The sequence below is a fragment of the Trachemys scripta genome, chromosome 1 (genome assembly GCF_013100865.1).
Source record: "Trachemys scripta elegans isolate TJP31775 chromosome 1, CAS_Tse_1.0, whole genome shotgun sequence".
Taxonomy (NCBI): Eukaryota; Metazoa; Chordata; order Testudines; family Emydidae; genus Trachemys; species Trachemys scripta.
In genome coordinates, this window is record NC_048298.1 from 63,095,539 (window position 1) to 63,119,333 (window position 23,795).

At 38.8% G+C, this 23,795-nt stretch overlaps 1 protein-coding gene across 1 annotated transcript in view; it reads left to right on the top strand.

The window, feature by feature from the left end:
- The window catches only part of RAP1B (RAP1B, member of RAS oncogene family), a 78,056-nt gene that overhangs the window by 47,197 nt on the left and 7,064 nt on the right, over positions 1-23,795 (top strand). Inside the window, exons 3-5 of the mRNA XM_034770980.1 lie at positions 5,488-5,556; positions 8,711-8,767; positions 14,985-15,125. Of these exons, the coding sequence (XP_034626871.1) occupies positions 5,488-5,556; positions 8,711-8,767; positions 14,985-15,125 (267 nt within the window). The remainder of the gene's footprint in view (positions 1-5,487; positions 5,557-8,710; positions 8,768-14,984; positions 15,126-23,795) is intronic.

A 23,795-nucleotide genomic window follows, 5' to 3' on the forward strand; every position in this document is an offset into this window, starting at 1 on the left:
CAGACACAGAATTAGTTCTTGAGGAAAGCTGGAGGAAGAAATTGACTACAGGCAGGTTGGAAAAAATATTGGATGTGTCATACAAATTCATTGAATACTGGTGAAACTTTTTGAAAAATATATTCACTCTACAATATTTGCAGCCCTGTGACGGATATCGCGACTGCATGCAGTAACTTTAAGGCAGCATATTATGCTAAATGTATTAATCTGTTACAATCCAGGCGTACCGTGATATATATGCAACTCCATGGGGGGGGTGGGGGGGTTGCTACAGCATTTAGTAACTAAGAACAGTGGAAGGCGATAACCTGAGTGACTCATCTTAAACACTTTCAGATAGCTATTGCCTTGTGGGGGAAGCTTACATATACGGCTTTAAACTGGGTTTTCTGGAGACCGATGGGGGGAGAGAGCTTTTGGCATGTAAAGGCTGTGTTTAAACTGTCTCGGGACCTTCTTTTTGATACAGCAAACAGACAGGGCCTACTGTCTGGGGGAGGGGCACCCTTGCAAAAGGGTTGGAAAGACTTTGGCTTCTAGGGCCCCATAACACTGGTGGGTGACTCCTGGTATGTTTAGTGTGTGGTTTTAAGTCTGTTTTTATTATGTTTTCTGTAATGTTTTTACCTTAAGAATAAATGTGCTTGCTTAGAGCTGTGTGGTAACTTGTAACTGCTGGCAATACACTGTTCAGAGTGTGGCAGGAAAGGGAGTATAGGTGTGGTTACCCTGAAACTCCTACTTGCATTGATTATACCTTATTTCTTTGCTGTGCTCCCATTTCTTTATCTATGATGCATCATTCTGCACCTTTCCGTGGGCTGTCTCTTGATGTTCCATAAAGCTCAGTATACTTTACTTTTTCTGTTCTCTGTCCTTTCATGCCTGCTTATGCATGCATGCCCAGATCTTGGAAATTGTACAAGACATCTTCTAGCCAGAGGACAAACTTAGTCTATAGATGGTAATACGAAAGAGGTTACTACTTTGTCTGTCCAGGAGCCAAAGTGAGGAACTCTTGCTTTTCTTCCGCACACCCTAGCCTCTGGGAAAGCAGAAGGTTCTGGGGTTCCTACTGGACTGCTGTCCTTGAATGTGTTGAAATGAAGGTCTGGATTCTACAGAATTTGATGTTAGTCTTCCTACTCTTCACTCTGTGTGGTGTGTGGTTTTGTTTTGTTTTTGTTTTTTGTTTGTTTTTTTTAGATTTATTTTTGTCCTAGTGTTACCTATGATAACTTCCTAGTACAGACTAAGTTTCGATGGGCAACTAAGGCATTTCTTAGAGCAGAAGTCTATTCATTATGGATAGGCTTTACCTGAATACCAGCATACAAAGAAACCCTGCTGTTCAAAGAGGCAGTTTGGAAAGGTATTTAAACAAGAATAAGGGACCAAGGATGAAGGTTTTGACACTACATAAGTGAGTCCTAGAATTTAAGTGTGTAAACTGAATAGCAAATTGGTTAAATGGTTGTGTATATATAATTAAATTATAGATCTTGATGGTGAGAACTTCCTCAAGAGGAACATTTAGGGTGTTGCTTTTCAGTATATTTAAGTTAAAGTAGGCCTGTTACTGAAGTTGTAAAACTTGCTACTGATAATACTGGAAACATACCTTGAGTGACTTCCTCTTCAGAAATAAATCTAAATGTGCTAGGAGGGTGGATTGTGGAATGGTAGGTGGGTTTTAATACTAGCAAATATAGTCTTGAATTTATAAATCCTAAACAAGGCTAAGACTTTTGTCATGGTTATTTTTAGTAAAAGTCACGGACAGATCACAGGCAATAAACAAAAATTCATGGAAGCTGTGACCTGTCTGACTTTTGCTGCTGCAGCTCCATGGTTTTCCCCCGCCACTGCATGGTTGGGAGCTGTGGGGTTCCCCCTCTGCCTGCGGCAGCTGGAAGCTGCAGGGGGACACCCCCAGCCGCTGGCCCAAGGCGTTCCCCTCCCTCCCTGCGTGAGGCTATTGACCGTTGCTGGAACCTTTCAGAGGGCCCCCTGTCGCTGGAACTCTGCCAGAGCCCTGCTGGCTGCCAGCTCCAGAGTCCTGCAGCCCTTTGGGCTGAAGCAGAGAATGTCACAGAGGTCTCTGGAAGTCATGAATTCCGTGACTTCCAGAATCTGACATAAACAAACATAGCCTTAATCATAAAGCAACAACTGCAGCAGCCACATACTGTCCAAAATGCAAAATTTCTACCATTCTTTGACATGACCTTTCTGACTGTCAATAGCTACAAGGACTCTTTCCAAATATTCTCTATGGGATAGTCATTTGTTGGTGCCCTAAAACATGAGTCCTCTTCCTTCCCCTGTCTTCCCAATATGCATGAGAACAAGGAGTAGATCAAATCTGTATGTTTTGGGGGGTAGAATTGTGAACTGGTTTCACCAGTCTCTGGTCCCTACCAGACAAAATGTGGTCTGCCATTATCGCACTACCAAACAGAATCAAAAGGTACATGTAAAAAACTTGCAATATTGCATTAAAAGCTATATTTGCAAAGAAGGGAATAAAATCTAAGCATTTCTGGGGCCACCAAATTGGAAGTTCTGTGATTGTGGTTCTCATGGGGCCCCAAACAACCTTAGTTTTTGGTTTTATCACAGGTGGTATCAGCAAGCTTGCCTTCAGTTAGTCCCTTATGCGAGTGGCTCTCAGATCTCCCAACTGAAACTATTCCCTCTTGCTCCTGTTCGTCATCACACCCTTCCTTTTGACATTTACTTGTGATAAACTCAACATCTTTCATATTGTCAGAATCTTAAGCTTTTGAACTCAGTCCTTGCCCAAGTATTTTTTTGTTTTAATATCTAGTACAATGGGAGACTTAATCCCATTTGGGTCCTTAAGTGCTAATAAATAATGTGCAAAAACACTAGAAAGAAGAAACTAGAAGTGTATTTGTTTCTACCGAGGAATTGTTCAGTTGTCTTACAGCAACCTATAATATTCCAAAACAGAAGTCTCATAGCACTTGCTGGTGGTCTGTGGGAAACTGGGTTTTTCACCATGCTGGTGTCTCCTTTCCAGCTGTTAAATGGCATCTGAGAGATCTTCTGTGTAAGCAATTTGTGTAATTGCCATGGGTGCTATGACCATGAATTTGAGGGGGAGGTGGTCCATGAGACCATGCCTTAATTAAAATATGGCTTGTGCTATGGAAAAATTTAGGAACCTTGAGCCATAACTCTCCCAGCATGCATGGGAACTGTGAATGTTCTGGGCTCCAGGATTTCAACTTTTTTATATGTGCTTTAGCTTACATCCATGGACTACTGACCAAAGTAAAACTTTTTTCCCTGCAAAAAGACACTAAAGGGCAAATTTTGCACCAAGCCTGTCTTAAGTTGGCTTTGACATAGAAGGAATCCAGAGTTTATGGTAAAAGATAATGGAATCTTCTTGCATTGGTACACCTCTACCTCGATGTAACGCTGTCCTCGGGAGCCAAAAAAATCTTACCGCGTTATAGGTGAAACCGCGTTATATCGAACTTGCTTTGATCCACCAGAGTGTGCAGCTTCCTCCTCCCTCCCCCCCCCCGGAGCACTGCTTTACCGCGTTATATCTGAATTCACGTTATATCGGGGTAGAGGTGTATTGCAGTTTTGATGTTGAGTGGTAGTCCCTATGCTCTTAGCCACTGGACTTTAGTCAAAGATCCACAAATCCCACACCGAAGTATGCCAGCTTCTGTAATTCTCCCTAGCCAGTTTACAGAACACTCCTTTTTCTCTCTCCCCCCCTATCCCCCCAAAGGCAGATGCGGGGAGCAAGACTTGGCCTGAAGTTCAGTGTTCTAGAAAATATTGATAGCCATTTAGTAGTCCAGGATACACATTTTGAATTTGTAGTACTAATAAAATAAGTTGTAGACAATACAAAACAGCTCTTAAATTTTGTGTTGAAAGCTGTACAGTAACTCCTCACTTAACGTTGTAGTTACGTTCCTGAAAAATGTAACTTTAAGCGAAACGATGTTAAGCGAATCCAATTTCCCCATAAGAATTAATGTAAAGGGGGAGGGGGCGGGAATGTTCTTCACCAGACAAACACACACTATAAGTTTAATACTGTTCACAGTTATGATGATTGTGAAGCTTGGTTGAGGTGGTGAAGTAAGAAGGTGGGATATTTCCCAGGGAATGCCTTGCTGCTAAATCAGTGGTTCTCAAACTTTTGTACTGGTGATCCCTTTCACATAGAAAGCCTCTGAGTGCGCCCCCCCTCCCATGTAAATTAAAAATACTTTTTTTATATATATATTTAACACCATTATAAATGCTGGAGGCAAAGCAGGGTTTGGGGTGGAGGCTGACAGCTCGTGACACCCCATGTAATAACCTCAGGACCCCCTGAGGGGTCCTGATCCCCAGTTTGAGAACCCCTGTGCTAAATGATGAACTAGCACTGGGCTGAGCCCTCAAGGGTTAATACATTGTTGTTAATGTAGCCTCACATTCTACAAGTCAGCAGAAATGGAGGGGAGGGGAGATAAACTTATACCTTGTGTGTGGGGGGGAGAGAGAGAAATGCACACTGCCTCTTTAAGTAAGCTGGCCCACTCTTAAGTGCATTGTCTTTTTAAGTGGATCAGGAAGTTGAGAGAGCAGCTGCTGCACCAGGCTCTCTCTGTCTCTCTCCCTCCATGTCCCCACCCTGCTCTATATGGAGAAGGTGTAAGCAGAGGGGAGGGGGATACCCTGACATTAACTCCCCCACACACACACAGCTCGCAGGAGGCTCGAGGAGCAGCTCCAAGGCAGAGGGCAGGAGCAGAACATGGCAGTGTGGGGAGGGATAGCTGTATTTGCTAGCCTGCTGGCAGCTGCTGCACAGGAAACTTAGGGGAGCAGGGAGTTGATAGGCGGAGTTGATAGCGGGGCTGCCGGTCCACCCTGGTTCCAAGCCCCCACCAGCTAGCTGCAACAGACTGCTCTTCCTGCAAGCAGTGGACAAAGCAGGCGGCTGCCAATTTCCACAACTTTAAAGGAGCATGTTCCCTAATTGATCAGCAACCTAACAACGAAACAACTTTAACCTTTTAAGTGAGGAGTTACTGTATAACTATACAACATGTGTATGTATCTAACTATATTAAGCTGATTTTTCCCCGGGATATGTAAATAACTATTTCATAGTAATGTTAGTCTTTCAGACATAGTGTGAACTCATTTGCTTTAAACAGTCATTAAAATGACTTATCCACACTAACTTTGGTGATAAATACATCTAAGTATTAGAACACGGATGTACCTCTAATGCATTTGTTTACAGTCTGGAGGAAATGTCTACCTGTTGTCTTATACATATTCAGATATTTTACACCTAGACATATGTCTGCCTTCAGTAAATATAGGAATGTGCTCTTGGCAATTATATGTACACTTAGAACAATATTTTGTGTTTAATGTTTATATAATGTCAAAATATATAAAGTTGTATAAGGGAACTTTTTTGTGTTGCAGACTGTACAGTTTGTTCAAGGAATATTTGTTGAAAAATATGATCCTACGATAGAAGACTCCTACAGAAAGGTAATGCAATAAATTAAGTGATACTACACTAATAGTACAAGACGCCGATCATTTTTGAAACTCTAAAATTAACACTATTTTTAAAAAATTAGCAAGTACTTGACCGTAAAATCTGAATGGCAAGAGCATTAAACACATCTAACATCACTAACTCATTTAGCATCTATGAAGCGTGAATATTCATGAGACAATGAACAAGAGTAAGTGATTATCAATATGGCTTCTGTTGATGACATAGCCACCTTTTGAAGAGCCTATCTAAAAAGATAATTGCAATTTAAGCTTAAATGTTTTACTGTCTATAAATAAGTTAATGTGCAATATTGGGGTCTTAATGTTGATGTTATGATACTGTGCATCAACGATAACACCAATTCAGTCATAAATTCCTTCATAAAATCCGAATGCTCTAAACATGTCTAAAAGTTTAGGCAATTATTACACCCTACAGTAACACAGTTAGAAGTACTTGATCAAGATACTTACAGTGGACTAGACCTGAGGTGTTCAAACCCATGTTGGCTGGCTCCAACTTGGTAAGGCGGGTACTAACAATGAACCCTCTAAGAGGTCACTTTTTTTTTTAAATATTCTCCTAATAAACAAGTAATGTCATTGCCAGTTGCTAACTTTAGCTAAGAGCCAGTTTGGGGTTGACCCCTTTCCTGTCCTTGAGTAGATACAATTTTAGGACTGGGCCCCCTTGAAGATAATATTGGTATATTAAAGATTACTTTCAGTTTTTATCATATATCACAAAACATCATCTATTTGTCTGTTAGATGAAGTTATAAACTGGTTCTATAATTTAGAGACCCCTTTTCACAGAAATCTTTTCTCATTAACCACATTCTAAGCTTAGCCTTCTCCCCAAAACTTGTCTTGTCCTAGATGCCATATTTGTTCTAACTTTTGAACCTAATATTTTCAAGGCCTTGTTAAATTTCCCCCCCCCCCCATACTTTCAAAGCCCTTCCATAACTGCTAAAACCCCTTTATTTTACTTAACTACAAAGCATACATTTTCCTTAATTTCTACATGGGAGGCATTGAATAGAGTAGGATTTGATTCCTACTGAAAGCTGTCTACAAAGGTGGGTTGGTGCCTAGTGTTGAAGTTGGGGTAAGTCCGGCTTGAGTCAGTAGTTAGTGCAGGGTGCTTTAGTGAACTCAGAAAACAGTGGTTCTCAAACTCTCTATACCATAATGAACCACTTGAGACAATTCATTTATATATACTTCAAATGAAATATTAAAATAGCCTTACCTTGATATGCTTTTAATAGGATGGATGAACTTGTGTGTATAGCTTATCCAGTTGTGGTAAGACTGACCCAGACAAACTGCAGTGACACAAGTATCGCTTGTCCTGTCTTCAGCTGGAGAGGGGGGGTAGGCCCACCTCTGACCTGTTCCCCGTTGTTGTCTACCTCAACTCCCTATTGTCAAGGCACTGAAGCAGCTAGCTGGCGGCTTTGTGCTGGCTCGGTGATAGAAGGGGAATCACTGAGAGCGAAGAATATCCCAGACTTACTACTTTCCTGATGACCAGGTAGAATCACTGTAGTGGAAAATTTTACTCATGTGAGATTTGTTCTAGCTCTAACTATACAGGAAATCTAAAAGAGTCTGTTTTTAAAAAAAAAAAAAAAAAAAAAAATTGATTGTACTCTTTTTAATCTCAGCCTTGAAAGTAAGGGGCAAGAATTTCAAGTCCTGTCCAGTAATTGTTGGACCCTCACCACTTCAAAGTGCCTGCAGTAAATTACACCAAAAATACTAGCAAGCATTATGAAAGTGGTGAATGTTCCTTACTGCATGTATTTAGATTATTCAGTAGATCTCACCTTAGACTTGACATTTTGCAAATATTTGGAAGATCCGCTTTCAAAAGAAACTAAAGCCGCTAGTTATTCTTATGAAATACGAAAAGGTTAAATGGTCTCAAGAAACAAATTAATCTCTGCTTCTGTTAATGAGGGCTTTCAACTAGGATTCATAACAAAAATTAACATGTGTCTGACTACATGTGGTCCTGAAATGACTCCGAATCCCATGGATTTCTTGTTCTCTAAATTGATCTGATTCTGGAAGTCATACTTAGTGTGAACAATATCAATACACTTCCCTCAAGCAAGGGCAATAGCAATGACATTCTAACTTGTTTTGTGGTTTCTGTGCCTCTGAAAGCATTCTTTTGGCAACTGCTGTACAAGAAGTTCAGATTGTAATCTGCTTTAAGTATTAAACTGCTTTTTAAAACTTCAGAATTCAATTACTACAATATCTAAATTATTTCAACATACTGTTGACTTGAGATTTCAAGCCAAGGTGTCTTATAAAGGAAATTGTGTTGAGTACACCACTTAACAGCATCCTTTGTAGTATAATAGTGGCTACTGAAGAGACCTTATACTCTTCAGAGGGAGAAGAAAATGGAGGAAATGTGAAAAAACAGTCTTTCCTTCTTAGAGTTTTAAATTGGTTCAGAAAGCAAGCCTAAACTTAAACTGTCAATCATACATTTAAAAAACTAAGTAGCAAGCTCCCTTAAAGGTATCAATTTGCAAAACAACTCTGCCAATCCTCCTTCATGGGTGGAGTGACATGAGATGGACCCATATACCTTGAAAGAGAGAGATGCTGTCATATTATTGCACACTTAAAGCAAACTGATGAGAGATTACATCAGGGACTTTCTGCCACCTCTCCATTGATCCAATTTGCCCTTTTAACGATCATCAACATGCCACTTTAACTTTCTAGCTTTTGATCTGTGCTTTTCCTCACAAATATCAAGTGTATGTGCTTGCTGAGAGTGCCCATTGAAGCAAGTACAGCTGTGTTCTCTGCTTATGGTAGACTGTACAGATTTATAATACTCTTTAGTATATGGGTAACATTTTCAAAAGTCCCCAAGTACTGCTTTCAAGAGATTTAGGCTCCTAAATCACTTAGGGGCTTCTGAAAACTTTTACCTTTATTCCCTGCTTTCAGAGTACATGCACAAACTTATTAAAAGCCAGGATCTTATTTTCCCTTACTTTGTCTTGTGTATTATAAGATTAATTGTAAAGGGAAACTAGTTGCCTATTTGACAGTCTTTCTTGTTGTTTTGAGAAAAATTTTAACCTCATCTTTGTTTTCTTGGCAGCAAGTTGAAGTAGATGCACAACAGTGTATGCTTGAAATCTTAGATACTGCAGGAACGGTATGTACAACTAATTATCCTCTGTATATATGGATCACACTCGGGCACTTTTAAAAAATACTTCCAATCAGTGGTGGTACACTAGTTTTTAATCATCCACTGTACAACACTGAACACATTTACCCTCCCCTTCACCTAGCTCTTCACTGACCAGTATTTAAGCAGAATTGGAAATAACACTGCAGAAAGCAAATTGTATGCTGCCTATGATTCTTGCTTTACCTCATAATAGGAAAACCTAAAATTTAGTAGTAGTAGTAATATTCTGAGGGATAATTCACCTCTAGGCGTCTTAAATTTAGCCCAGAAGGTGGTAATCCTGATTTCTGTTGGGGAATTCCCTATACCTTGCCCTCCCCTGAGGTATGGTATTCTTGTTTTATTCTAGTCTCTTCTTGACAGCCAAAGTTGGGCTTAAGTGGGGACTTGTGAGATGTATAGGCTTTGTGCTGACCCTCTACACAGGAGTGAATTTCCCCTTTATGGCCTGATCCAAAAACCGTTTTAGTGGACTCCCATTGACTTCAATGGGTTTTGGATCAAGACCCTTAGAGCAGATCTTCCCTCCCAACCGTAACAGCAGACTGGTCCAGTAACCCTTCCCTGGGAATTTAGCAGCAAAGTTCTCCTTAAATGTGTAAAATGATAGATGGATTGAGTGGCTTTTTTTTTCCAAAACAGGTAACGCTTTTATCAAGTGCTGTGATCAAATGTGGTTGTAGCAGGATGATATGAAAAGGCAGAGGCATCACACAGTTGCATTGGCCTTCTTTTGCTTTCGTTTTTCAACATTACTCAGAGTTTTATTCCCCTTAAATTATTTCTCTTTAGCTATATTGTTTCATTTTTCCTATGTTGAATCTAGTTTAACATTTTCCCCAGGTTTTTCATTCTCTGATTCTTTACTATTTCTGTCCACTGGTGTTTTTTCCCTGTAATTATGAAAGCTTTGAATGTTGTATAATATACAAATTGTCCAAAATTTATGCCCTACTGCTTCCCTCATTGCATCATCTTTATTCACTTCAACAGGGAACTTAACGTCCTATTCATGTCACCTAGCTCCTATTAGGTCTCAACTTATGGTTATGTCAATCACAAGGTTTTGGCACATGCTGCAGTCTTAGCACTACAGTCTGTGTATTGTGTGGTAAAGCCTTACCGTTATACAAGTCTTTCTCTACTATTGGGTTTTGGTTTCTACTTTAGTTAAATGGTTACCTCTTAAATACTCAGTTGTCAATTATAATGTAAATGGAGTATAATACATTCATTTATGAACCAAAACTGTAGGTTTAGGCACTTTTTTAAAACACATCCTTTAGCATAACTAACTTGGTTTCATTGCTAAAATTGAGTTGAATACATTTGGCAGTCTTTTCTACTTTATCTACCTAAACCATGGCTTAAATATGGAACTCTGCTAACTCAACACTTGTGTTGGGTGGTTAATATTATGGTGCCAGAAACAGGGTTTTTACTTGAATCTGCGAATAAAAACTCTTAACCTTTTAGAATAAAGGGAGGAATGAGACCATCAAAATGCTTGTTATGGCTGTTAATCAATAAATTAAAGAACTGTTAACAAGCATAGAATGGATGGTGAGTGGAGAAGCTAGTGAGTGAAATATGCTGTCTTTTAGATATTGAATAGAGAGGTGTGGATGGAGTTGTGAACTATCCTGGGTAGATTGGGTTGTAGGTATCTGAAATATTTTGATTATCTGTCTATATTGGGCCTATTTGAAGCTGTCTGAGACAACTTGTTCAGTGTTGAGTTCATGAAGGTGGCTGATTCTCAGGGCTTGTCCTCACGGACAGTGGTGTAGCTGCACCGCTTTAGTGAACCAGCTACTATGCCGACGGGAGAGCTTCTTCCATCAGCATAGTTAATCCACCTCCCTAAGAGGCAGCAGTCTACACCAGGAGTTTTCCACACCCCTGAGCAACATAATTATACAGAAGTAAGTACCAAGTCTCATTCTAACAGAACTTAATGTGAAAAGCTGTAATTGCGGGTATAGGAATTGTCCATCAGTATGAATTTAACTAAAGTTGAAGGAAGTGGAAGGAAACAGGTGATTTGAATGGACCAAAGTAATGAAAGACATTTAAAAGTAAAATGTATAAGTGAAGTATCCATGTGGAAAGGATTCACAGTCCTCTCAAAAGGTGTGATATAGCACCAAGGTTTTTCAATATCAAATGTATAGTTGAATGTAGCTTCCACTATTGAAGTGGAAGAACAAAAGATTGAGTTGAATCCTCCAAGTGAGATACTTCTGATGCCAATCTTGTTGAAATGAGCCATGATATACTGGAAGGCCTCAAACAGGAACTTATCTTCAGTATCAGCTTAATTCAGAAACACACGCTATTAATTTTCAGCACCCCCAAAATTGTAAAGATCATTGGTGTTAATTCCATAAAAGTGAAAACTTGAACTTTATAAGAAAAGTTCCAACCTATTAGGTAAACATTTGACTTCAAAGTGGTACAAAATTAGCAGTTTAAAGAAATGACTGAAGCATTTCACCTTGGGTATACGTCTCCACACGTTTCGGCTTGCAGGTCCCACGCTGGATGCTGCAAGGGAAGAAAGCTAAAATTAGAGGAAGACCTCAATTGTAACATTGTGTAAGATGGTTGGTTTAGTGTATGAAATGACCCGATAATGTCTACAAGCATCCACACAGGGAAAAATGCACTCCTTGTTACTGCTATTGATACTAACCTGATAAAAGGACAGAACATTGTTCAAGTAGCTGATGATGACATCCAGTAATGCAGATAAGTGTGACAGATCTTTTGCCACTTCCTCAGACAATGAAAATAAAACGAGAGACTTCTCAGGTACAGTCATTCTGAACTTCTGGTATATGGACGTTTAGCACACTATCCAAACCACCATGGAGAAAGAAACATTTAATGTAGTCCTAAAGTATGCAGCAGTTGTAGAATGACTTAAACTTCCACAGTGTGCCTCATACATGATGGCCCCTATTTCCTGTTGGTATTTGGGACTCTCTGGAAGGCTATATTTCCAGTCAACTACCAAGTGATGTCAGTTTACATGGAGTATGAGGACTCTGATAAAAAATCCACGCATGTTTTACATGAGACTACAGAGAGCAAAGTTGCAAAAGGAACAAAGTTCTGCGGGTGCCAGATGCGTGTTGTTGGGTGTGGGGTTTTTTTGGCGGGGGGGAGAGGGGAAGAGGTGAGTGCATCTCAAAAGAAATCTCTGGATCTAATTAACAAAATTGGAACAATGCAAGCAAGAAAAAAATCGTAGAAACTATGGAACCTCTCCATTATTTAGCCAACGTGAATGATAAATACCAATGAACTCAGTTTATAAAAATTACTGATACAAGAATCAACTGCACAGAGTAATAAAAACTACTGGGACAAAATCATTCCCATGCTAAATACTCTGCTTATAAGAATCATTTTGGGACAAGCGGACTACATGCAATATGATAATCAAGTGCAATGACTTGTAATAAGCCAATAAAGCGGTCTTGAATCTGATCACATCCCGCATTATTAGGCATTTAGTGTGTATAAAGTTTAATCCCAGTGGTGGTGGTGGGGAATCAAGTTTGTGTGAGTTGACATAGCAGGAAAAGGCACTTTCTATAGATGGAAAAACACCACCTTCTGGAGTCCTATGATAGTTTTCCCAAGACCAGCCAGAGATGCATCTCAGAAATTGGGCATTCCATGGCCTATTGTCTAAGATTCTCAAAGATAGGGAGAGAGGGAAAAAATGCCATCAGGCAAAGCATGTAGGGTTGAGGCGGCACTTATAAAGTGGATCAAAAAATGCCAGAGAGAGAAATGCCCCCCTAAGTGGACTGTTGGGGATGCAGAAGAACTGACAGCGGCACTGGGCGTTACCATCTTCAAGACCAGCTCTGGCCGGTTTGAGCACTTAAAAACAATCTCCTCTCATTTTTTAAAGAAAATGCAAGGAAAATTCAAAGACGCAGACATTGGGTCACATGAAGAATGGTTAGAAAACAAGTGGATTGAAATGAGACATGGCTTTGCTGAAGACATTTGGAATGCAGATGAAAGTTGAATTCATTTTCAAGCCCTGCCTGATGGCACACTCACCTTTAAATCAATAAAAAGAGGAAAGAAGTTTAGAGAGAATTACTGTTCTGTTCATCTGTTCCTTGACTGGTAAGAAAATGGACCTTTTCATCATCTGGAAAAGTCAAAACTCACAATGTTTTAAAAATGTGAGACATCCTCCAGTCTTCTCTGTTGCCAGTGTAGCTGCCTGGATGATGAGGTATCTATTTGGTGAGTGGCTGAAGGAACTGGGATTGAAAGTTGGGCCAGGAAAGGGGAGATTTTTGCCACTAGTGGACAACTGCACAGCCCATGTGACAACAAATGTAGCCCTGAGGAATATCCGACTTGAATTCTTCCCAAAGAACAGAATTTCACCCTTCAACCATGTGATCAGGGTATTATCAGAACTGCCAAGGCATACTTTCTCAAGCAAATGGTTTGCATGGTATTGCACCACATTGATGATGACGAGAAAGCTCCTGCTGTGGAAATTGCCAGGAAGATGTCTTTTAGATGCCATTCTAATGCTTGCAAATGCCTGGTCTGACGTTGATCCTTCAACAGTCTGGAATTGGAGGTCTGGCCATAGCACCCATGGAGAAAGCAATTGTTGAGCCACCAAGAGAACTCAGTGCACACACATTTGGAAGAATGGATAGACATAGATGACAATGCTTTTGTTACACAACCTGTCTGATGAGGACATTGCAACTGAGATCAGAGACCAATTTGAAGTGAAACCCGAAAACAATGCAGAGGCAGACGATGATGAGGTAATCGTCCCATCCTTGACACAAATGAAGAATGTGATGAAAACTTTGACAAATGGCCTATTGTACAGGAGCTTCAAAGATTTTTAACCTCCTACATCACCTTGAAAAGGAGGTTAATGTTGTGGGTCATGCATTGATCCAGAGAACACTGGACAAGTTTGTAATCACAGTGACTGTCTCTGCATTGTGCATTCACAGTGCCAGACATGCCACTCTGGTGACAGATGGTGACACTCCAAAATAAATATTTGTGAGTGAATACTGTTACAGTCCATTTTGTTTTTACATTTTATATTTATGCTATGAAAGTCAGTGTAATGTAGTTTCAAACTGCAAAAAACATAGACATTAAAAATTTTGTATGTTATCTTTGGATCTTTAAGAGGTGTATATAGCTCTGCTAACTTACACTTTGTGTAAAGTTGTAACATGCTGTAGAGTATTAATTGCCTTGAATAAAAGCATCAGCTAAATAATTGGATGATAATAATAGCATATTGCTCAGTTAGAATGTTGGTATGGTTTTGTTTCCATATTGTATATGTTTAAACTCTAAAGAACTTAGTTATGGTAAATGAGATGTTTTTCCTCACAGGACTGCAGGCTTTCCTTTTGGACAATTTCCCTTTTTGGACTAATATATTATGAAATGAATAACACAGTACAGTAGAACCTCAGAGTTGTGAACATCAGAGATACTTTATAACTGACCAGTCAACCACACGCCTCATTTGGAACTGGAAGTACGCAATCAGGCAGTAGCAGAGACAAAAAATAAAGTAAATACAGTATAGTACTGTGTTAAATGTAAATTTCTTTAAAAAAGGAAAGCAGCATTTTTCTTCTGCATAGTAAAGTTTCAAAGCTGTATTAAGTCAATGTTCGGTTGTAAACTTTTTTTAAACAACCATAATGTTTTGTTCAGAGTTACAAACATTTCAAAGTTACGTACAACCTCCATAACTCTGAGATTCTACTGTGTGTGTTTATTTTTTTCATTTAATAAAATCTTAGTGGGTTTCTTTAACTCTGTTTTTTGGTATGAGAAATTACAATAGCTCTGATTTGTCACTTTCCTGGCATTATAGAGACCTAGAACTGTTATCAAATACTACAATCTGCAGGTTATTTCCGTGTGTGTGTGTATAATATAAAAAAAATAAAGTCAGATCTATAAGAATATCTAAGGACTATAATATTATGGTTACAATGCACAGGATAAGCTTTTTAAAGTGCAATTTGTGTTCCAAAAACTTAAAACTTCACTTGTGATCCTCGTCTGGCTTTGTGGATATTGGTGATCTGGCAGCTTCTGTAAGGAAATTCAAATTAACCATTGTATACCTTTTTCATTACAGGAACAGTTTACAGCAATGAGAGACCTCTACATGAAAAATGGACAAGGCTTTGCATTAGTATATTCCATCACAGCACAGTCCACATTTAACGACTTACAAGACCTAAGAGAACAGATTCTTCGGGTCAAAGACACTGATGATGTGAGCAGTCCCGTGTTGTAGAAAAAACTGATATTTAAAGTCCTCATTATAAATGCTTTTTAAAGCTGTACTTGCTTTAATCAGATACATCATTGAATTCATTTCAAGCTTTAATTTGAAAGGCAAATTGACCAGTATGTGCATTGTACTGAAAATGTCTTCTGCAACAAGCAGTCAGGAAAAAAAAATCATGCACTTTTGTATGGTGTCTAAGGTGAATCTGTCACATGGTCTGTTAATCTTTTTTTGCTTTTAAATGCTCCATAAGTGTGTATATATAAGCTTATTTTGACTAGTACATCTAAAGCAAAAGTACTGCAGAAGACCCCATCTTTAAAGCTGCTGAGTTTGGTCTAACAATTTCAGTCTTCATTGTTGTTCTGTGAGTGCTTATAACAGTTAGCTATAACCCAATTTTGCTTTCAACAGTATTGTTATAAAATGAGTATTTTAGCTGTAGACACATCTTTGAATTTCTTGCTTACTGAAAGATGTACTGTAATTGTTAAGCAAAATGGGTCATTTTGACAGCTTTCTTTTTTGAGATAGTACTTGCAAAACTAAGCTTAGTATTACTTTCACACAATCTTAATTTGTATCCCTCTTTTACTAATGACTGGTCTTGAAAATCTTAATGAGACTGAGCCTTTCAGCATTTAGTTGGGGCTATATTACTACAGTACAGGAAGTACATGGATAATTTATCACTTGAGTGAGGGATAACTTTCAAAAGTTTGAGTTTTATTGTTGCTTAAACTTGTGTTGAAGAGCAAAAGAAATTATTGCATAAAGGAAAAAAGAGGTAGATTTAATGTGAACAGCTGAGTAACAAAAGTCTTAAAAGTATTTTAAAGGGGGTGATATCATTAATTTATTTAATGTTCATGAGTAACACCCTGTTCCACTTCCTTCTTAGAATCATTTGTTGGCTTCTGAAGATCATAATCTTGTTTACAGTAACAGACATTAACGGGGGGCGGAGGGAAGCTACTTCCAGTTTTTAGTTAATCTATTTAATGTTCATGAGGGATCTTGATTAATCTCCCTGAATAGATATAGCTACATCTGCTACCACTACTGTAGGGACACAGGAGACATTGAACTTTTAAATTTCAGGAAAGTTTGTTGTGGGTGTACTAGTACATGCACAAGATCTGGTGCATGTCTTCACCTCAGTTAATTCTCTTCTCTCTAATGGAACCCTAAGAGCAAGTATCATTCCAGTGTCATGAATGGAGGAAGAACTTCATTTCTAGATAACGTGAATCTTTTATTTGCATCCAAACCCGAACAAGTTGTTTTTCTATTTAGCAACAAATGAGCATTGCAAGGAATTGGACGAAAACCAAGGCAACTCTTAAGATTTTTAAACAGAGTCTTAATTCAAAGCGTCATGCTTTTATGGGCAAATAGGAAACATCCAAAGGCTGCCTGAGTGGTGTATTTAGAATGACTTGGTACTGAAACATGTATACTATTTTTATAAACTCAAATCTGAAAGTCATTCAAAAGAAGTGGAGGGAAAAGAGCACTAATATAGAGGATGAGAGTTCCAGGTTGCCACTTTGGCTAAAAACTAATCCTCTTTACATGGTTTCATAGTTTTTTCCTGTTTAAATCAATATTGGAAATAAGGTGTAAATTTTTAAGAGTAACTAACCATTGGAACAACTTACCAACAGTTGTGGATTCTCCATCACTGACAAATTTTAAATCTAGACTGGATGTTTTTCTAAAATATATGTTCTAGGAATTATTTTGGTGAATTTCGGTGGCCTGTGTTTTATACAGGACGTCTGACTAGATCAGTGGTTTTCAACCGTTTTTCATTTGCAGAACCCTAAAATATTTCAAATGGCAGTGCGGATCTATTTGGGAATTGTAGGCATAGATCACAGCTTGAAAACCCCTGGACTAGATCACAATGATCCTTTCTGGCCTTGGAATCTATGAAGTGGGCGAGCTAGGTCTGGGTAAACTCCTCAAGGCCAGATCATCCAATCTGTATTCAAGTAATAAAACTCAATGAAGGCTTGCCTGGCAAACTATAGGGTTTGTCCTTAAAGTGCAGTTCCGCTTTGAAAAGTGACTGGTAAAATGAAGTTAAAAGATTTTGTGGGGCTGTTTCAGTGCCATCCAGGTCAAATGTTAGCACTAGCAACTAGAAAAAAACCTGTCAGCTGGCTTCTTTCCTCTTGTGCATCATCTCAGCCGTGTGAACTAAATTGTGTCCGCTGTGATATCTTGTGTAACCCTGTATTTGGGTTTTCAGAGTAACTTGCCTGTCAATGGAGCTAAAGTAAACAATTCTACTGAGGCACTGCACAAGAAGGAATGGAATCCAGCTTGCTCTCCTCTATTCTTGTTAGCTCTGCAGAACTAACCAGTTATGGAAGTAAAACTAACTGCTTACGTCAGTAAGCGGGTCTGATTTTGAATAGAAGGAGCAAATCTCTGCATTTTAGAAAGAGGTCACTGTACATAAAATCTCACTTTAAATGAATAGCTGTATTTCAGGGCTTTTCCAAGTGTATTTGAAGGTACCTCAGGAAATCTAGTGGTAAAGCAGCCTCCAGTCTATACCAACCATATTTTAAAATGTGACATGGAACCTGCTACACTGATCAGCTTAGTTTCCACCACCCCCCCTTTAATTCTTAGCCTCGTAACCTTCTCATCAGTGTGTTTATGGGTTACTGCTTTTTATTCCACAAGAAGTGGGATGTGTGGAGGAAAAATCTGGGTTACTTATTAGGAACTGAAGTTCTTCAAATAGCTAATCCTAACACATTCATCCTATCTGCTCTACTTGCCATTCCCAAATCACTTCAAATTATTTACATCTGACAGATAATGGAAACTGAAGCGGGAACATGTCCCGTGTGTTTCTATATAGGTGTGGGGTGGCTGGCACTCAGTGTGCATCAAACTTTCCTGAAACTTAGTTCCCAGCAACTCCTGGGTCCAATGGCAGTGTGCACAGGCAAAGAGTGGGGATTATGGACATTACCCACTTTGAAAACTCCAGTTACAGGTAAGTAACTCAGCTATTTGTCATTAATTCAAGGTCAGAAACTAAGCTTGGTTTCACTTCAGTTATTTGAATAACACAGCCTTCTCTGAGTGTTTGCCCCATAATGAATTATTGCAGTCTTTTAGGAAAGAGATACTTGGGGGAAGATAGAGCAGTGCAGAAGCAAATTTTCTCTGACAAGGCTAAAAGAATTTGGCAAACAGCTTTGAGTAAACTGCATCAAAACTGTTCTCTCCACCAAATCAGTTGGAAAGCTTAGAATGCTATAGCTAAGTTCCACAGCCATGTATTTTCTACCAAATGATGATATAAAGTACTTTTTAGGGCTGTCAAGCAATTAAAAAAAATAAATCATGATTAATCCTACAATTAATAGAACTGTTAATAATAGGATACCATTTATTTAAATAGTTTGATGTTTTCTACATTTTCAAATGTGTTGATTTCACTTACAACACAGAATACAAAGTGTACAGTGCTCGCTTTATATTTTTGATTACAAATTTGCACTGTAAAAAACAAGAGTACTTTTCAATTCACCTAATACAAGTACAGTAGTGCAATCTCAATCATGAAAATTGAACTTGCAGATGTAGAATTACGTAAAAAAAAAATTGCATTCAAAAACAAAACCATGTCAAACTTTGGAGCCTACAAGTCCGCTCAGTCTTATTTCTTGTTCAGCCAATCACTCAGACAAACAAGTTTGTTTACATTTGCAGGAGATAATGCTGCTTGCTTCTTGTTTACAGTATCACCTAAAAGTGAGAATAGGTGTTCACATGGCACTGTTGTAGCTGGCATCGCAAAATATTTATGTGCCAGATGCACTAAAGATTCAGATGTCCCTTCATGCTTCAATCACCATTTGAGAGGACATGCGTCCATGTTCATAAGGGGTTCTGTTCGATAACCATCCAAAGCAGTGCTGACCAACGCATGTTCATTTTCATCATCTGAGTCAGTCAGATGCCACTAGCCGAAGGTTGATTTTCTTTTTTGGTGGTTCGGGTTCTGTAGTTTCTGCATCGGAGTGTTGCTCTTTTAAGACTTCTAAAAGCATGCTCTACACCTCAGCCTCCTCAGATTTTGGAAGCCCTTCAGATTCTTAAACCTTGGATCGACTGATCTAGCTATCTTTAGAAATATCACATTGGTATCTTCTTTCTTTTTTGTCAAATCTGCAGTGAAATTGTTCGCTTTAAGAACATGTGCTGGGTCATCATCTGAGACTGCTATAACATGAAATATATGGCAGAATGTGGGTAAAATAGAGTAGGAGATGTACAATTCTCCCCCAAGAAGTTGTTTAAAAAAAAAACAATGCGTTCATTAAATTTGACAAATGTAATCAGTTATGGAAGCATGTCCTCTGGAATGAAGCATGAAGGGGTATATGAATGTTTAGCATAGCTGGCACGTAAAGACCTTGCAATGCCAACTACAAAAATGCCATGCACGCTCCTGTTCTCACTTTCAGGTGACATTGTAAATAAGAACAGGGCAGCATTATGTCCCATAAATGAAAACAAACTTGTTTGTTTCAGTGATTGGCTGTACAAGAAATAGGACTGAGTGGACTTCTAGGCGCTAAAGTTTTACATTTTGTTTTTGGGTGAAGTTATGTAACACACACAAATCTACATTTGTAAGTTGCACTTTAACAATAGAGATTTCACTACAGAACTTGTATGAGGTGAATTAAAAAATACTATTTCTTTTGTTTGCCATTTTTCAAGTGCAAATATTTGTAATCAAAAATAAGCATATAAAGTGAGCATTGTATACTTTGAATACTTGTAATTGAAATCAATATTTGAAAATGTAGAAAAACATCCAAAAATATTTAATAAATTTCAATTGGTATTGTTTAACAGTACAATTAAAAATTGCGATTAAGCGTGATTAATTTTTTGAGTTAATCGTGTGAGTTAACTGCCATTAATCAACAGCCCTACTTCTTTTGTATTTTCCAAGGACACTCCTAATTTTCTGTTTTACAGTTAGTCTTTTGCGGTGGGGGGGCAAATAAGCCTGCAAAAAAAAAATAATAATAAATTGAGTACAGTTGTCATGGGATAAGAGGGAAGATCCTTTCATGGACTGAGAACTGGTTAAAAGACAGGGAACAAAGGGTAGGAGTAAATGGTAAATTTTCAGAATGGAGAGGGGTAACAAGCAGTGTTCCTTAAGGGTCAGTCCTACGACCAATCCTGTTCAACTTATTCATAAATAATCTGTAGAAAGGGGTAAACAGTGAGGTGGCAAAGTTTGCAGATGATACTAAACTCCTCAAGATAGTTAAGACCAAAGCAGACTGTGAAGAACTTCAAAAAGATCTCACAAAACTAAGTGATTGAGCAACAAATTGGCAAATTAAATTTAATGTGGATAAATGTAAAGTAATGCACACTGGAAAAAATAACCCAAATTATACATACAATATGATGGGGGCTAATTTAGCTACAGCTAATCAGGAAAGAGATCTTGGAGTCATCGTGGCTAGTTTTCTGAAGACGTCCATGCAGTGTGCAGTGGCAGTCAAAAAAGCAAACAGGATGTTAGGAATCATTTAAAAAATGGATAGAGAATAAGACGGAGAATATCTTACTGCCCTTATATAAATCCATGGTACACCCACATCTTGAATACTGCGTACAGATGTGGTTTTCTCATCTCCAAAAAGATATACTGGCATTAAAAAAGGTTCAGAGAAGGGAAACTAAAATGATTAGGGGTTTGGAATGGGTCCCATATGAGGAGAGATTAAAGAGGCTAGGACTTTTCAATTTGGAAAAGAGGAGACTAAGGGAGGATATGATAGAGGTATATAAAATCATGAGTGGTGTGGAGAAAGTGAATAAGGAAAAGTTATTTACTTGTTCCCATAATATAAGAACTAGGGGCCACCAAATGAAATTAATGGGCAGCGGGTTTAAAACAAATAAAAGAAAGTTCTTCACGCAGTGCACAGTCAACCTGTGGAACTCCTTGCCTGAGGAGGTTGTGAAGGCTAGGGCCTGGTCTACACTAGGGGGGATCAATCTAAGTTACGCAACTTCAGCTCCGTGAATAACGGAGCTGAAGTCAACATACTTAGATCAACTTACCGTGGTGTCTTCACGTTGGTGAGTCGACGGGAGATCGCTTGGGGTCAATTTATTATGTCTGGACTAGACGCGATAAATCGACCTCCACTGGATCGATCGCTGCCCGCCGATCTGGCAGGTAGTGTAGACATACCCTAGGACTATAACAGGGTTTAAAAGAGAACTAGATAAATTCATGGAGGTTAAGCCATTAATGGCTATTAGCCAGGATGGGTAAGGAATGGTGTCCCTAGCCTCTGTCAGAGGGTGGAGATGGATGGCAGGAGAGAGATCTCTTGATCATTACCTGTAAGGTTCACTCCCTCTGGGGCACCTGGCATTGGCCACTGTCGGAGACAGGATATTGGGCTGGATGGACCTTTGGTCTGACCCAGTATGGCCATTCTTATGTTTATGTTCACTGTTCTGACTGAGGCCACAGCTCTTGTTGGACAGTTAGAGGTTGCCTGTTGTCTTATTCCCAGACTACCTTTGTTGCTGTTCTTGTCATGTTGCAGCTCTGTCTCCAATGTAAAAGTCACAAGATAGCAGGTCAGAGGAGATGTGAGCAAAAAAAGTGCATCACAGCATCTTAATTCTGGGGTCTTAATGAGTTCCCTTAATTGCTTTTGCGACTGCCTTATTAGTAGAGCAAAACAAAGGCATTTACTAGTACAATAACTAACAGCTAAACATTATGGTTCTGGGCATTAAACAAAATATTCTAATTGGCTGGTTTCAGAGGCTTGATGTTTTAACCATGTTTAAATTGATTAAAAAATGCATGACACATCACTAACCTTGTCATGGGTTCTGGCTTATTATAATGGTTAACATCGACTTATGTAAATAAGGTGTCAAAGGAAATAGTGAATCTCTCCTCTACTCCCTCCTTTTGTTAATGTATAAAACACACACAGGTCTTGGGTTTTTCTGCCTTTGCTTCTACCTTCTCCCTTTTTCTGTTCAGTTGTTAAACTTTGCAGGCATCTGGATAACTGATAGATTATATCTTCAGAAGGTAAATCGGCTCCTAATTTTACTGAGCTGTCTGAAAAATATTGCAGCTGCTGGAGAGGGGTAGCTCACTTGTCCTCTAGCTGTCTTGCTTGAAATACTTCAGAGGCACCTGGAATGCTATTCTTAGTTCAATGTAAAGCTAACTTTTGGAGGATTAGAGTAGAAAATTTTGACATTTTCAGAAGTTCCTTTCTGAGGGAGAAATAGAGGGATGCAGATCAATATTTCTTAAAGATTTTCTTTTTTCCTTTTGAGCACAATCGTGGCTTTTGAGCGCACGGGAGAAACCTTTGAGTGTTCAGTTCGCAGTCCCAGCAACCTCTGTGAAATTAGAGGGCCGTATAGGGCTCACAGTGCACAGATTATAGAGTCAGAGCCCAATCTACTTCTCCCTCTTGGCTGCTTAGAGTAGAGGGGTCTTTCTGAATGTTGATGAGGGCTGGGAAAGAAGAATGAATATCTTTCCCTACCCTATGAAGCAGGTTCTTTTTGGTGCGCAGATATTATGGGATGAGAGATACTTCTGAGGTACTCCTTTTTTTTTTTTTTTTTTTTTTTTTTTTTTAATTTCACTGGTGTTTTCTTTGAATTTGGCTATTCTACACAGCAAAATATGTTCTCACTCCTACTTCTGAGTAAGGCATGCTGCTGCGATTACTGCTGCACTTAATCTACCTTGGCAGTAGTTGAAAGGTCTGAATAGGTATGTATGCAGGTGAGAGGGAGCATTGGTGGGTTAGGGAAATGAACTTAAATTCAATATCAAAACCAAAAATTTGGCTATACAGTTGGCCTTATCCTTGTGCTTTAACACTATTCGACTGAACTTTTAAGACACTTTAATGCTTTTAAAAATAAATGCTTTTAAGAAATGGTGCAGTGTTCATTGACTTCTTGGATAGATGAGGTATTGAATGTGTTCACTGACAAAACATGACTGGCTGTGTTCATGCTGTATCTGTAAACATTCTGGTAACTGTGAAATTTGAGAATTGAATAATTCACTGTTGAATTTCTTGTAAAGTAAATACTGCACACTGCTGATAGCCATTCAGGTAAGTGCAGTGAAGGAGTCTTACACAGGGATACAAACTAGACAACACAGATACTTTCTAAAGAATCCTGGTTCAACAGGACCTGGAAGATTCATAGACTCCAAGGCCAGAAGGGACCACTCTGATCATCTAACCCAACCCTCCTGTATCATACAGGCCATAGAACTTCTCCAAAATTCCCGTTGTAAAGCATACCTTCTAGAAAAGCATCCAATCTTCATTTAAATGTTGTGATGGGGAATCCACCACAAACCTTAAGTTGTTCCAGTGGTTAATTATGCTAATTGTTATTTAAAAAAAAAAAAATCCCCGTTTCAGGGTATCATGGTCCAGAGAATTCCAGGTAGCCCTTTCATTAAGAGCAGTTGCTCATTAAGAAGCTTCCATATATAGATGGAGTTTCAGTCAAGTAGTGACATCACTCCTTTCAGAACAAAGATCCACCTAGTTAGAGAACTTATGTAAGGTCCGC